General features: G+C 52.2%; 1 protein-coding gene across 1 annotated transcript; it reads right to left on the bottom strand.

The window, feature by feature from the left end:
- Positions 1–298: 298 nt before the first annotated feature.
- On the bottom strand, positions 299–11,160 carry LOC103657016. The gene is made up of 8 exons (XM_040633048.1): positions 11,031–11,160; positions 10,606–10,752; positions 8,092–8,235; positions 5,907–6,047; positions 4,448–4,579; positions 3,092–3,256; positions 2,690–2,836; positions 299–1,021 (listed from the first exon to the last, which is right to left on the bottom strand). Exons 1-8 carry the CDS (start codon positions 11,038–11,040, stop codon positions 792–794), a joined length of 1,116 nt encoding a protein of 371 aa, XP_040488982.1. The 5' UTR covers positions 11,041–11,160; the 3' UTR covers positions 299–791.
- Positions 11,161–13,162: the final 2,002 nt, after the last annotated feature.

Below are 13,162 nucleotides of genomic sequence, written 5' to 3'. Positions count from 1 at the left end.
TCCGCCTCCTGCTGAGTTCCCCATCTTTACCTCTCTGCTCAATCCTCTGGGTCCAATGCTGGCTCGAAAATGACACTCACTCCAGACGGAGCATTTGCTCTTAAGCCTGCCCTGGCTCCCAGACACTGTCATCCGCTGGTCTCCTCGGGTCCCAGAGCCCGCGGAGGGGAGAGCGGACCACATCAGGGCCCCATTTGAGGCTGTGATGGGAGAAGAAGGAAACCCAAACCACTAGGCATTGTGGGATGCAATTCATTCAGATTTGGTGACAGTGGGGAGACTGAGCCCAGACAGAAGAGGGACTGTGGTGGGGGTGGAAGGGGTGCTCTAAAAGCCTGGGAAGGGGGTGTATTTGGTCCTCAAACCCCATCTTGGCTGCCCAAGACTTTTCTAGACCCTAAAGAGGGAGACAGAAGGAGCTGCATCCCAATGTTCAGGAAAAGAGACACAGCCCTAGTCTGAGGAAGTAGCCTGGTATTGGGGACCCCCTAGTTTGAGGAAGGAGGCTTAGTCTTTGGGGCCCATGGAGGCATCTCTAGTCTGAGGTCTGAGGAAGTACAGCCTAGTCTGAGGGAGGAGGTATAGGGACCCTGGTGTTAAGAAAGAGGAGTAGCCTTGGGGAAGCCTGTAGTCTGAGGGAGGAGGCTCACCCCCTGGTTTCCGACTTTTCTCACCAGCAGTTTCCAGGCCTAGAAATGCCAGAAGTAGGGGGAGTCAGGATGCCATCTAGCCACGTGGGACACAAGCGGGGTTGAGTGCCTGCGGGGCTAGGGTGGTCGAGGGGGGCCTGCTCAGGAGAGGGCGGCTGTGCCCAGGGCCACCAGCATCACGGACAGGGTGAGGTAGAGGCCCCGCGGCGCGCCCGAGTGGCACTTGGAGTCCATGATGGCCCTCTGGCTGGTGCTGCAGTGGGGCCGGCGGGTCAGCCGGTGGCCAGGCAGCGCCAGCAGCCCCTCAGTGGCGGCAAGGGCACCGCACAGGTCTTGGGAGCCGCAGCCACTCACGCTCACATTCTGGCCGCCTGCGGAGACGCGGGGGAGGACGCGCATGAGGCCGAGTGCTCAGGCAGGTGTCCCCAGGGCCCACGCGCACCTGCCACCGTGCACCACCCCGGCCAGCCCCCGTCCCTATGCCCGGGCCTTGGCGGCCCCTGACCAAGCCCATTTCCCCGCAACTCCCTGCAGCCCTGCGGGGCCGCCTGTCTCTCCAGGTCAGAGCCTTGGGATCTGCCGAGTTGTCATAAAACACAAAACTATCACGTCCAACAGGAAACGTGGGAACGGACCAACCCTGGGGGCCAAGGAGGCCCTCCGACCCACGTCCTTCGGAGAACTCACCGGAAACGTTGGGATCCCCAAGCTGGGGCCTGGTCCCACTGTGCCTTTCATTGTTACTCTTTATACCTTCCGTCTATGTTGCAGGCTTTCTCTTACTTGTATTCAATACTCATAGTACTGAATGTATTCATGACTGTGACACCGGGAGGTCACTCTGTTTCACACACCCCACCAACGGACTTAGTGCCCGGGCTTCTCAACTTCTTCCTGTGCCTCCTGAGAGCCACATACGGTGGAAGATGGTACAATGTAATACATTTTTATGTAAACATAGATATACAAACGTAACCGGTTTATTGAGATTTGGTGGGGGATGTGAAAGTGATCCAGTCTTATTTTTACCAAAGAAGAACACCTCACCACCATTGTGGCTTGTTTTTAAGTCCTTATCTTTTAAAGAAATGTATGGAAATACTTAGGGTTCAAGTGATATGATATCTGAGGTTGCATTCAAAATTATGTGGGGCGGGGGTAGAGATGAAACAGGATTGGCCACGAGTGGATAATTACTGGGGTTGGGGGAAGGGCATGTGGGATTTATTAAACTGTCCGCTCCTGTATTTAGCTTTGACCTTCTCCATTAAAAAAAAAAAAAAAAAAGCGCCTCACAGCATAGTCTGTATTTGTCTTGGTTTGCCCTGAACTGGGGTATGTTTCCTCGCAGAGCCATGATGGTCTTAGATTCACTGAAATGCCGTACATAGCACTTACTATGTTCTAGAACTTTCTCTCTCTCTCTTTTTTAAGATTTATTTATTTCTTAGAGAGAGTGCGAGCAGGGGGAGGGACAGAGGGAGAGGGAGAGAGAATCCTCCCTGCTGAGTGCAGAGCCCAAACCGGCTGGATCCCACGACCCTGAGGTCATGACCTGAGCTGAAATCAAGAGTTGGACGCTTAACTGACTGACCCACCCAGGTGCCCCTGTTCTAGAATTTTCAGTACAGTAGCCACTAGCCACACACGGCTATTGCCCAGTAGAGATACGGCTGGTCTGTGCTGAAACGGGCTGTGAGTATAAAATCCACACCAGATTCCAAAGGCTTAGTAGGAAAAAAACGAATGTAAGATATCTCGTTTATAATTTCTTATGCCGATTGCATGTTGAAATTACAACTGTTGGATAAATTGGGTTAAATAAAATATTAAATTAATTTCATGTTACTTTGTACTTTTAATGTGGTTCCTTGGAAACTTTAAATTCGACATGCGGCTTGCATTCTATTCCTTTTGGACAGTACCCCCAACTCAAGCACGCCCAAATCCAAAACCAACGTGCTCACTCTTGGGCACGCGCCATGTGTATGTACACACATGCACACGCGTGCGCACACACACACACACACACACATTACCTTCTACAAGCACCAGGTCCAGCTGGACACACTCCGTCTCCCCACTGGGACACTGCATATAGAAGGAGGAATTGCAGGGCCCCGGCTGGCCGCTAGGACACGTAGGACACAGGAACTCGCTCAGGGTGTGTGAGGTTGGCAGAACTTCTGTAGAGGAGAGGGTGACAGTCAGGAGGACTCTCAGAACCTCCAGAGCCCTCCATGCACTCACAGGCTCTCCCGCAGGGGGATGACCTTCTTGGGATTTCCCACTTAGCTGGGATCAGGGTAAAGTCGGGCAGCCTGGCTGGGGAATGGGGATGCTCCTGCCTGCCCGCCTTCCTCAACTTAGGACAAACTCTCCTCCACAGTCACCCCACCGCTTCCCTGGCCACCCACGACTGCTTTCGGGTGGCAGCGTACCGAGAGGAGTGAGTTCTTGGCAGTTGCCTTGGCAACAGGTGGAGTTGATCCAGAAGCCCAAGTCAACGCTGTAGGTGAACGCAGAGATGGAGTTGCCAAATCCGCAGTCCTTGGAGGCCACGCAGGAGCCACTTCTCCAGACAACAGAGTTACCGTCCTCTAAGGCTGGAGAGATGTAGAGGGCAGGCTTGTGAGGAAAGGCGATCATGTGATGTCTCCCGACCTATCTACGAGCACCTCATGGGCTTAGCCAGAAACTTCTCAAGGATCCCAGAAACGCCCACCACCGGGCCTCGTACACTATCTTTACTACCCCTACTTAAGTTGTTAGAAGACAGAGAAGAGCTGGTTTCCAGTTCAACCCCCCTTCCCGTTTACAGAAGAGTCTAGTTTTTCCCCTTATGGGGCAGTCTGACAGAGGCCTCCTTGCCCAGAATGTTGCCCTAGATGCCAAGATGGCTGCAACGGGATCTCCCATCCCCCATGCTTTTCTGCATCTTACCCTTACCACTCCCACATCGAGAGGTGGGATCCGTTTCCTCACCCCTCAAATCTGAGCTGGCCTTGTGACTTGCTCTCATCGAGAGACTGTGGCGGGACCGACACTGGGCCAGTTCCGGGCTTCTCTCTTAAGAAGCCATGGTTCCCACCTCTTCCTTCTGGGAAGCCAGCCACCATGCTGTAAGGAAGCTCAGCAAGGCTACTGACTGAAGACAGACCACACACACAGAGGCCCCGGAATGAAGAGGCTGTATTGAACGTTCCAGCCCCAGCCAGGTTCTCAGAGAACACAGCCACATGGGGGACCTCACCCTTGGAGCACAAGACCTGCCTACACTGAGCCTCGTCAACCTGCAGAATAGTGAGAAATAATAAATTGTTGTTTTAAGCCACAAAGTTTTTTTTAACCGTGACCCCAAAAAACAAAAATGAAAACACCCCACAAGATATAAAATTTGCCCTCTTTGGATTTTTAAGTGTACATTCAGTGGCGTTAACTATATTTACACTGTGATGCAACAGATCTCCAGAACTTTCTCTTTTGCAAAACTAAAACTACCACCGTCCTGTTATTTTGACTACCCTATGTCTCTCATAGAAGACGAGTCCTGGTATTTGTTCTTCTGTGACTGGTTAGGCCTCTACGCCTTGAGCTGATCTGACACTCAGCCATAAATATCGAGAGCAATGTGGCATCAGATCTTAAACTCACATGCTCCCTTGGAACCAGCCTCTGGCCTCCATGGCTGGAGTCAGGGCAGCAAACATGGCGGGGGGCTGGCAAGGAGAGGTCCTGGTCTGCCTCAGGCCCCCTTTCTGCGTCCCCCACCCAACTCTGTCTCCAGGGACACTCACCCAGGATGCCCAATGTCTGCAGGCAGTAGTTCCTATCTGCTGGGCAGAGGACAGGGTCACAATTATTGAGGCCTGAGCAGGTGAGACAGGTGGTGACCTTATCCTTGGTCAGAGTTGTAGCTGCAGGGGGACCTGGGGAGAGAGGAAGATAAGCCAGCTGGAGAACCACGTGTGTGTGTGTGTGTGTGTGTGTGTGTGTGTGTGTCTGCAATGATGAAGTCGGCATGCCAAGCACGCAGGCCTGTTTCCCTGTGTTCACACGTGGTTGTGTGGGCCTATGTTGAATTCTGTGTGTTCTGGAACTCTCTGTGGAAGGGTGGGGGTGTTTGCGTGCGGCTCCATGGGCCCCTGTGTGAGAAGGGGTCTAGGTGTGTCTCTGTGTGAACAGAGCACCTGTCTATGTGGATACTTATAAGGCTGGTTTTGTGGGTCTGAGCATGTTTCTGTGTCCGGGTGTGTCTGGGTTCCCAGCAAGGTTTAGGGCGCCTGGATACAGATGTTGGACTACAGATGTGAACATCTCTGTAGAATGTTGGTAAAGTGTTTCCGCACGTCTGTGTGCGTGTTGTACTTTTATATGTTTGCGTGCTTTCCCCTGTCCGTGCGCACGGACCCGACAAGGGAGGAGTCCCTGCCTGGATGGGTTACATGCCCGTAGGGACCGTATATGCAAAGATTCCCTGTCCTGTGTTCCGGTTGTTAGTTACCCTGTTTGGCCCTTTACATATCGTACATTTTGAGCTCCTGGGTCCACCTTTTTTCCCCTTCATTGCGATCATTAATTTCATCCACTGTTTAGTTTTTAAAAGTCGGACTCCGACAGCTGGTGATCTGAGGAAGAAGCCAAGGTGCGAATGGATTCTCCCCTGCATCGCAGATCTGTCTTCGCTGTACGGTTTCTAACCAAAGGGGCTTCCGCGTCCCTGGAGCTGAGGGAAGGCTGCTCTATCCAGCTTCGAAAATTGCCTTTCTCACCTCCGAAACGTCTCTGATCCTGTTCAGTTGTCTCACTTAAAAAACTGTTGCCCTGGTAAATACAATCTCAATTAGCACCTCTCTTTTCTGGAAGACAAAACTTACTGTCCGTATTCTTTGTTAAGCCGAAAGAAGACTGTTGGCAAATCTGTCTTCTCTCGCAAGCGAGGAAGAGAAGGAAAGAAAGAAAAATACCATGAGGTTTCTTGTTGAAACAGAGCTTGTATGTCTAATCTCACGCACACGACAGGATGCTTGTGTCTAGACTTGTGTGTTCCTCTGTCGGTGTGTTTTGGGCGCTGGGATACAGATGTCGATGTTTGTGGGTGTGTGGGTGTGTGCTCTTATATGGGTAATTGCGCTCCCTGAGAGCATATTGGTAGGGGGAGGGGATACCCTGGAAACACATAGGATTGGGAAGGGCATGTGGGATCTGGGAAGGGCAGAGAAGGTGGAATCTCTGGGAGTCAGGGTTCAAAGGCACCTGGTGGGGTGGGAGTAGCCACATAGTTGCATTCAGGCTTGCTGATGAGATGAAATCCAGATGCTTCCGGGCCCAGGGTCGTGTTCACTTGCAGGTGGCAGACATTTGGGGTAGCACAGCCCTTCAGGATTTGGGGACCCCCTGCAGAAACAGGGGGAAGCAGCAGGGGGAGACTCAGAGCCAGAGCCTTCCCACCTTGATTTTCAGACTTTCTCTGTCTGAAAGTTCCCATGTCTCCTGATAGTTCTATATATGATTCATCTTCAAATCTGCCCGGTCATTTCTTACAACCTCCTGATGCCTGCTCCTTTTTGCGATTCTAAGTTTATTCCTTTGACTACTTCTCATACAGTTATGTTCTGCAGCTGATAATTATAAGAGCTGAGCTCCTCATGAACCCACGTCTCTTGTCTGTTGCCTCTGCTCTCACTCATGGTGACTTGTCCTCTTGCGCATTTCATGAGCTCTGACTGAGCTTGTATTTGGTTGATGTTGGTGGGGGGCTCCTGGGGGCTTTTCATGGAGAGGATTTGCCTTTGTTTATCCTGAGAACTAAGAGGCACTACCAATCAGGGATCATTTCAGTCTCCTTCCAAGGTCCCTGACTTAGGTGGAACTCTAGGAGTCTGCTCTCCAGCCATCCTGTGGACCCAAGACCTAGTCACCCCAAGCAGGGTGCAATCAGCATTTCTTCTCAGGGCCACTGTGCTTTTCAGGTTTGCTTACTGCTCTTCTTCTGATTTCTGCTCACATTTTCACTGTGTCTGGGGACCCGTGGAAATTCTCCTAACTTCCTATAAGCCCCCAAAGCATGGAAAAGTATTTTTGTACAACATCCAGTTCATCGGTAAACAGTGGCATACCGAGGGGGAGACTAATGGGAGCCGGCTCTGAGGGGGTAGACTCTTTGTGGCGCATTTAAAAACAATAATATGACTGGGGGCGCCTGGGTGGCGCAGTCGTTAAGCGTCTGCCTTTGGCTCAGGGCGTGATCCCGGCGTTCTGGGATCGAGCCCCACATCAGGCTTCTCTGCTAGGAGCCTGCTTCTTCCTCTCCCACTCCCCCTGCCTGTGTTCCCTCTCTTGCTGACTGTCTCTCTCTGTCAAATAAATAAATAAAATCTTTAAAAAATAAATAAATAAAAATAAAAAATAAAGACAATAATATAACTGACTAGGGACGCCTGGCTGGCTCAGTTGGTAGAGCCTAGGACTCTTGATCTTCGGGTCCTGAGTTCAAGCCCCGTGTTGGGCATAGAGCTCACTTTAAAAAAAATTATAATAAAAATGACTAAATATCAATCTGCTTCTTTTTAATCACCATATTCCAGCATTTTTAAACAATGGCAGTCCCCCGGGGCAGACTAGTCCCACCACCTGTGTCCCCCCCACACCCCCAACCTCACACACCTTCCCTGTATGCCACTGTTAGTAGCAGGAAGACCCTTCAGAGGATCCAGTCTACCGGGAGCAGAAGCCCAGACCGCTTCTCTCTGTCACTTTGTTGGCTTAACTCTGGTCAGTATGGTTCTATTCCAAGCCTTTCACTCAAACAGCCTCTGCCCCAACCATTTGCAAACACATAATGGTGATTTTAAAATACATCTGCAAACTCCTGGGCGCGTGAAGAGGTGAGGGTCTAGGCTTCCTCCCCTTGAAACCAGATGGACTTCTGTGACTGTTTCAACCAATAACGCACGGGAAAATGACATTGTGTGACTTCCAAGGCCAGGTCATAAAAGACCACGCAGATGCCATTTTGTCTGCTGGAATGCTCACTCTTAAAGTCTTCAGTCACCATGGAAAGGTGGCAGCAGCCATGATGTGGGGAAGCCCAATCTACCCAATGTGGGGCAACCACGTTGGAAAGGCCCAGAGTCTATGCGTGTGAGATGCTCGGCAAGCCCCCTAGTTGCTCCCGGACCTGCAGTTCCAGCTCGGGCCACCCTCTGCCTGGGATCCCACGAGAAACTCAGAACTGTGCAGCTGTGCTCTTCCACAATTCCCACCCCACGGAAGCTAGAAGAGTTAATAAGACGATGGCCATGACTTTAAGCTGCTGCATTTGTGAGTGATTTGCAATAGGGTAACCAGAACGCACATGCAAATGAACCTTGAGACTTATTCATGCAGGTGAGAGGGAGGCCTGCCACCCAGATGCCCCCTGACGGGAAGGAACCCCTACCTCCGCTCCATGTCCCATTGAGGGTAAGACACACAGTCTGATCACCGGTGCAGTTCATGACCAAACGGGAGTCACACAAGGCTGACTTATCCCCGAAACAGTAGTGACATTTCACTCCGTTGAGCTGGGCTTCGGGCGCCGCCTCTGCTGGGAGTGGGTGAGGTCAGGGTGGGATGAAGGCTAAGAACCCCCCTCCCCCGCAGCCCCCTGTTCTCACCCCGCCCCACCCCCCAGCACAATCCAGAGCATTTTCCTCCAAAGTGGGACCGGCCTGGTCTCAGCACCTCCTGCCAACCCCTGAAGACGTGTTCTGAAGAGCAGCAAACAGCCAGAGGTGAGGCTGCCCCACGCTGGTCATTTGTCCTAAACGAACCTTCGGGCTGGATCCTGTGGGTTCTTTTATTTATGCCACAAACATTTCTTGAGCACCTACTGTGTGCCAGACCCTGTTCTGGAAACACAGCGCTGACCGCACAGACAAAAGCCCTCCCGTGAACACACTGAATTCCAAAAGTGATGAAAAAGTGATCGTGTTGGGGCGCCTGGGTGGCACAGCGGTTAAGCGTCTGCCTTCAGCTCAGGGCGTGATCCCGGCGTTATGGGATCAAGCCCCACATCGGGCTCCTCCACTATGAGCCTGCTTCTTCCTCTCCCACTCCCCCTGCTTGTGTTCCCTCTCTCGCTGGCTGTCTCTATCTCTGTCAAATAAATAAATTTTAAAAATCTTTAAAAAAAAAAAGAAAAAAAAGAAAAAGTGATCGTGTTATTTTAGGTTTTAAGGTATTGTGGTGTTCTGCCAAAAAGCAGAGCTGTGGCCTCTGGGCTCTCCAACACCTGATCAATTCCAGAGCTTTCTTAGAGATCTGAAACATTTAAGAGAAAACTGCTCAAGCATATTTTTTCTGAGTCAAAACTAAGCCACCAATCGTTTTCATGTGTGTTTATATTGCAATATTGGCAAACAGAAAAGTTGGCTAAAGAAGGGCAATGGGGTGGCTCAATCAGTTAAGCCTCCAACTCTTTTTTTTTTTTTATTCGACACAGATAGAGACAGCCAGCGAGAGAGGGAACACAAGCAGGGGGAGTGGGAGAGGAAGAAGCAGGCTCGTAGCGGAGGAGCCTGATGTGGGGCTCAGATCCCATAACGCTGGGATCACGCCCTGAGCCGAAGGCAGACGCTTAACCGCTGTGCCACCCAGGCGCCCCAAGCCTCCAACTCTTGATTTCAGCTCAGGTCATGATCTTGGGGTCGTGGGATCGAGCCCTGCATCAGGCCCTGCGCTCAGCACAGAGTCTGCTTGAGCCTCTCTCTCCCTCTCCCAGTGCCCCTCCCCTGCTTGTGTTCTCTCTCTCTCTTGCTCACTCTCTCAAATAAATAAATAAAATCTTAAAAAATAAAAAAAAAAGAAAAGAAGAGAAGCGAAGGGAAGGGAAAAGGAAAGGAAAGGGGAAAAAAAGAAAAGAAACCTGGTACGTTCCCTTTGGAATGTGCTGTGAGCATAAAACACACCCTAGATTTCAGAGGCTTAGTTTGAAGCAAAAAAAGAAAATATCTCATTAATAATTTTCTGTTGATTACATACATGTCAAAAGGATAGTTTAATGTGTTACCTTAAATAAAATACGTTCTCAAAGTTAATTTCACCTGTTTCTTTGTACTGTTGAACGTGGCGACTAGAAAACCGCTCATTACGTGTGTGGCTCGCACGGCATTCCTACCGGGCAGCGCTGCCCCAGCAAAAGCCATTACTCAGAGCATTCCGAGATAGTCCCTTTGATCTCTCTGTACACATAGGAATTTTGTCTAACGCAGTCGTAATCAGTACCGGCATTTTATATACCGCACGGCATGCCTGCCTCTCAGCTTGGAACTGGCGGTCCTATTTGGTGAGCGGCACAGTTTTTAGGAGGAGGGAAATCCCCGGTGGTTGAAAGCGTGGCTAGCAGCCCCCAGTGTGGAGCTGTCTCCGGTCTCCCCCGCCTCCCCGTTGCTACACCTGCCAGATACAAATTCCTTCTTTGGAAAAATCACCGAGCAACAAAACGTGATCTTTATCACCGCTCAGAGCCAGGTCTGGAGCCAGGCCAGCAAGGAGACGCTCCCTCCCAAGGTCATGCAAGCGCAGAGTCAGCGCCTAAAAGCGAATGCCTTGTAAATTCTGCACCCTGGGGCCTCGCCGGCCTCACCCTAGACGGGGCCTGTTGCCATCCCTCCATTTCTTGCTCTGCTTGGCTAGCCCTCAGGGGAGCTCCTCTGCTAAGGAGAAATAAAACTTTGGGGCTCCTCCCCAGCCCTCCAGTAAGTGAGTGAGTGCCACTACGATTGCTCCAGTGCCTGCTACAGGCCAGCCCTGTGCTGGAAGGCACCCCCTGCCAAGTTTATTTCCCACCCATTTTCCAGATGAGAATACTGAGGTTCTCCTTGCCCCGGTCAGCCAGGCAGAGCTGGAAATCGAGGCCAAGTTCCCACAGCACCCTTCCTGGGGCTGTGACCCCCAAGTCCTGCCAACAAACCTTGTCGGGTGGCCCCTTTGCAGTTGTTCTCACAACAGGCCATGCTGACCCAGAGACTCGAGTGGGGGCCATAGGTCAGGGCGTAGACACCTTCTCGGCATTCCCCAGGGGTGACACATGACCCGTTCTTGATGACAATCCCATTTTCTGGCAATAGAGGTTGAGGAGGAGAGATTAGAGACTCTTGTCCCCCCCCCCACACCCACCCCGGACCACAGTCCCGTCCGTAGCAGTCCCCAGAGGTCCTCAGCTGGCATGGAAGCCCCTGCAGCCCCACGCCCATCCCAGTGACCCCGAACTGAGCTATGAGACAAAGCCTGTGGTCTCCAGTCCCAGGGTGGTTCTTCTATGCCTCCCCCTCCGCACCCCAACCCCTGCCCACCCGCTTTGTCGGTCCTCCACCCAGCACCCATCCGGTCCCCCACCCAGCTGCATCTGGCTAAACAAGCAGGCTTCCTTGGCGGGAGGACAGGTTCTCTCGGTGCAGTTTCCCAGCAGAGAGCAGGCTGGACACGTCTTGGCGGTCCCTGTGGGGAGAGAGGAGTGATCAGAGCCTGCGATGTAAGGAGGAAAACACAGGCGTGCACACACACACACACACACACACACACACACAAGATTCAAGAATAGGACTAAGGGCTGGGCTATTCGGAGGCAGGGATCAGCATCGCTAAGCCGGAGCCGCTGGCGATCGATCTCCAGTTCATCTGCAGTTCTCACCAGGGAACTCTTTCTCCAAACACCTCCCTCGCAAGCCGGGAGTTGAACAGATAAAAGTGGAATGTCCCTTCTTGGGCTAGGCTGGGGACAGCTGTGTCCGTCCGGGCAGCCTTCTTGTTGATCTGCAGAGAGGCACCTGGGGCTCTTCCGAGAAACCTCGGGGCTCGAAGAAGCACAGTTTGAAAACAGCGAACCTCGTCTCATACACCTGCCGCTTATAGATGGATCCACGAGGAAACTGAGAGCAGATGGGCTCAGAGTCTCCCTCAAGATCACACAGTGAGATCCTGGCCAAGTGCCAGGTCACTTGATCCCCAACCTGGGCCAACGGGGGCAGAACTAGAACCAAAGGGGAGACAGGTAGGCAAAGTAAGGAAAAATAACGGCTCTCGGCTCTCAGTAAGATTCCCTTTGGACAGGGCTACATATGGCCGGATACTGTTCTAAGCTCTTAAAAAGCTCTTCAAACGTATTAATTCCATGGGTGCCCCCAGCAGCTTTTTTTTTCTCCCCAACAGCTCTTTGAGAAGGGTCATCATCACCCTAATTTCACAGATGGGAAAACGGAAGCACAGAGAGGTTCCGCAACTCGCTTAAGGTCACCTAGCGAAGAAGTGGCGGAGCCAAGATTTGAACCCTGGCAGCCTGACTCCAGCACTACGGTCTCAAGCACAGTTCAGCTGCACCTGCTAGACAGAAAGCCGAGGGGGGAGGGGCTGGGCCTCAGACTCTGAAGCTGGATTCACGCGTGTGAACCTGGATGGTCTCTCTGGCTAGCTCGTTCTCGCTCTCACTCTCAGTCCTGCTCTCGGGGGACCACACGCAGTGTGCCTACCTGCTGGGGCGGCCAGCGCTCCCAAGAGCGCCAGAGCAGTGAGGAGCTGGAACATGATCCAGGCCAGAGGAGAGGAAGCAGGACACAGGTGACCTGGCCTTTTATTCAAGGGCCTTGGCTTGGGTAGCAGCCCTGGAAGAGGGAGAGCAAACAGCCTAGGGAGATAGCAGCCCCACCTGCCATCCTGGCCATTGGGACACTTGGCCGGGGGCGGGGGCTTAGGGAGCATGGAGATGGGGAAACTGAGTCCTGAGAGGCACGTGGGAGAAATCTGAGCTACTCCTGAGGCCAAAGAAAGACAGATAGGCGTGCTGGTATTATTATTGCTATTATTAACAAGCTCCTGATGGTTCCAGAGAGATGTTAACCCTCTAAATCCTTACCAGAGTCCTACAAGCCATCACCCTTCATCCCGGGAGGGAGACAGTATTCCAAATACCTGCTGTCCGTCAGGCCAGGCCAGGCTATGTGTCAGTAACAGCTCTGCCCAACAGCTGGACGGTGAGGTGGCGGTCTCCACTGATCTGGTGTTTCACTCTGAATTGCTGGAACATGGGGGTGCCCTGGGGCCACCCAGATAGGCCACCGGTGGGGAGGGGGGAACTCAGGGTCTCGGGATAGCAGATTTTTACCAACCAGAACTGGAAGTATTTCAGTATCTTAACAGCTGGTATAGCTGAAATGAGCTCTGAATTTACCCTCATCGTAGAGGGAAGGAAACCAAGGTCAGAGTCACGAAGGCCCGACTGCAAAGCTGCAAAGTGAAGACATTGGCATAACCAGAATTGGAACCCAGGCCTCTCAAACTTGACTGGCGGGCTTCACGGAGAAGGAGGAGGGAAGACAGCCCCCTACCCTTCCCTGGAAAATGGCCCGCCTCAGCCAGAGGAGGCCTGCACTTCTCTCCTGCCCCCGCCTCGGACTAAATGTGCACTAGACATGCAGCCTTGATTTGCACATCTGTTCAGTGGGAATAAAGCTGATCTCAAGCACCCCAGGGCT

Source organism: Ursus maritimus, unplaced genomic scaffold (genome assembly GCF_017311325.1).
Source record: "Ursus maritimus isolate PB19 unplaced genomic scaffold, ASM1731132v1 scaffold_19, whole genome shotgun sequence".
Taxonomy (NCBI): Eukaryota; Metazoa; Chordata; class Mammalia; order Carnivora; family Ursidae; genus Ursus; species Ursus maritimus.
Note: the sequence above shows the minus strand (reverse complement) of the source record. Positions and strands in the feature narration are given on the sequence as shown.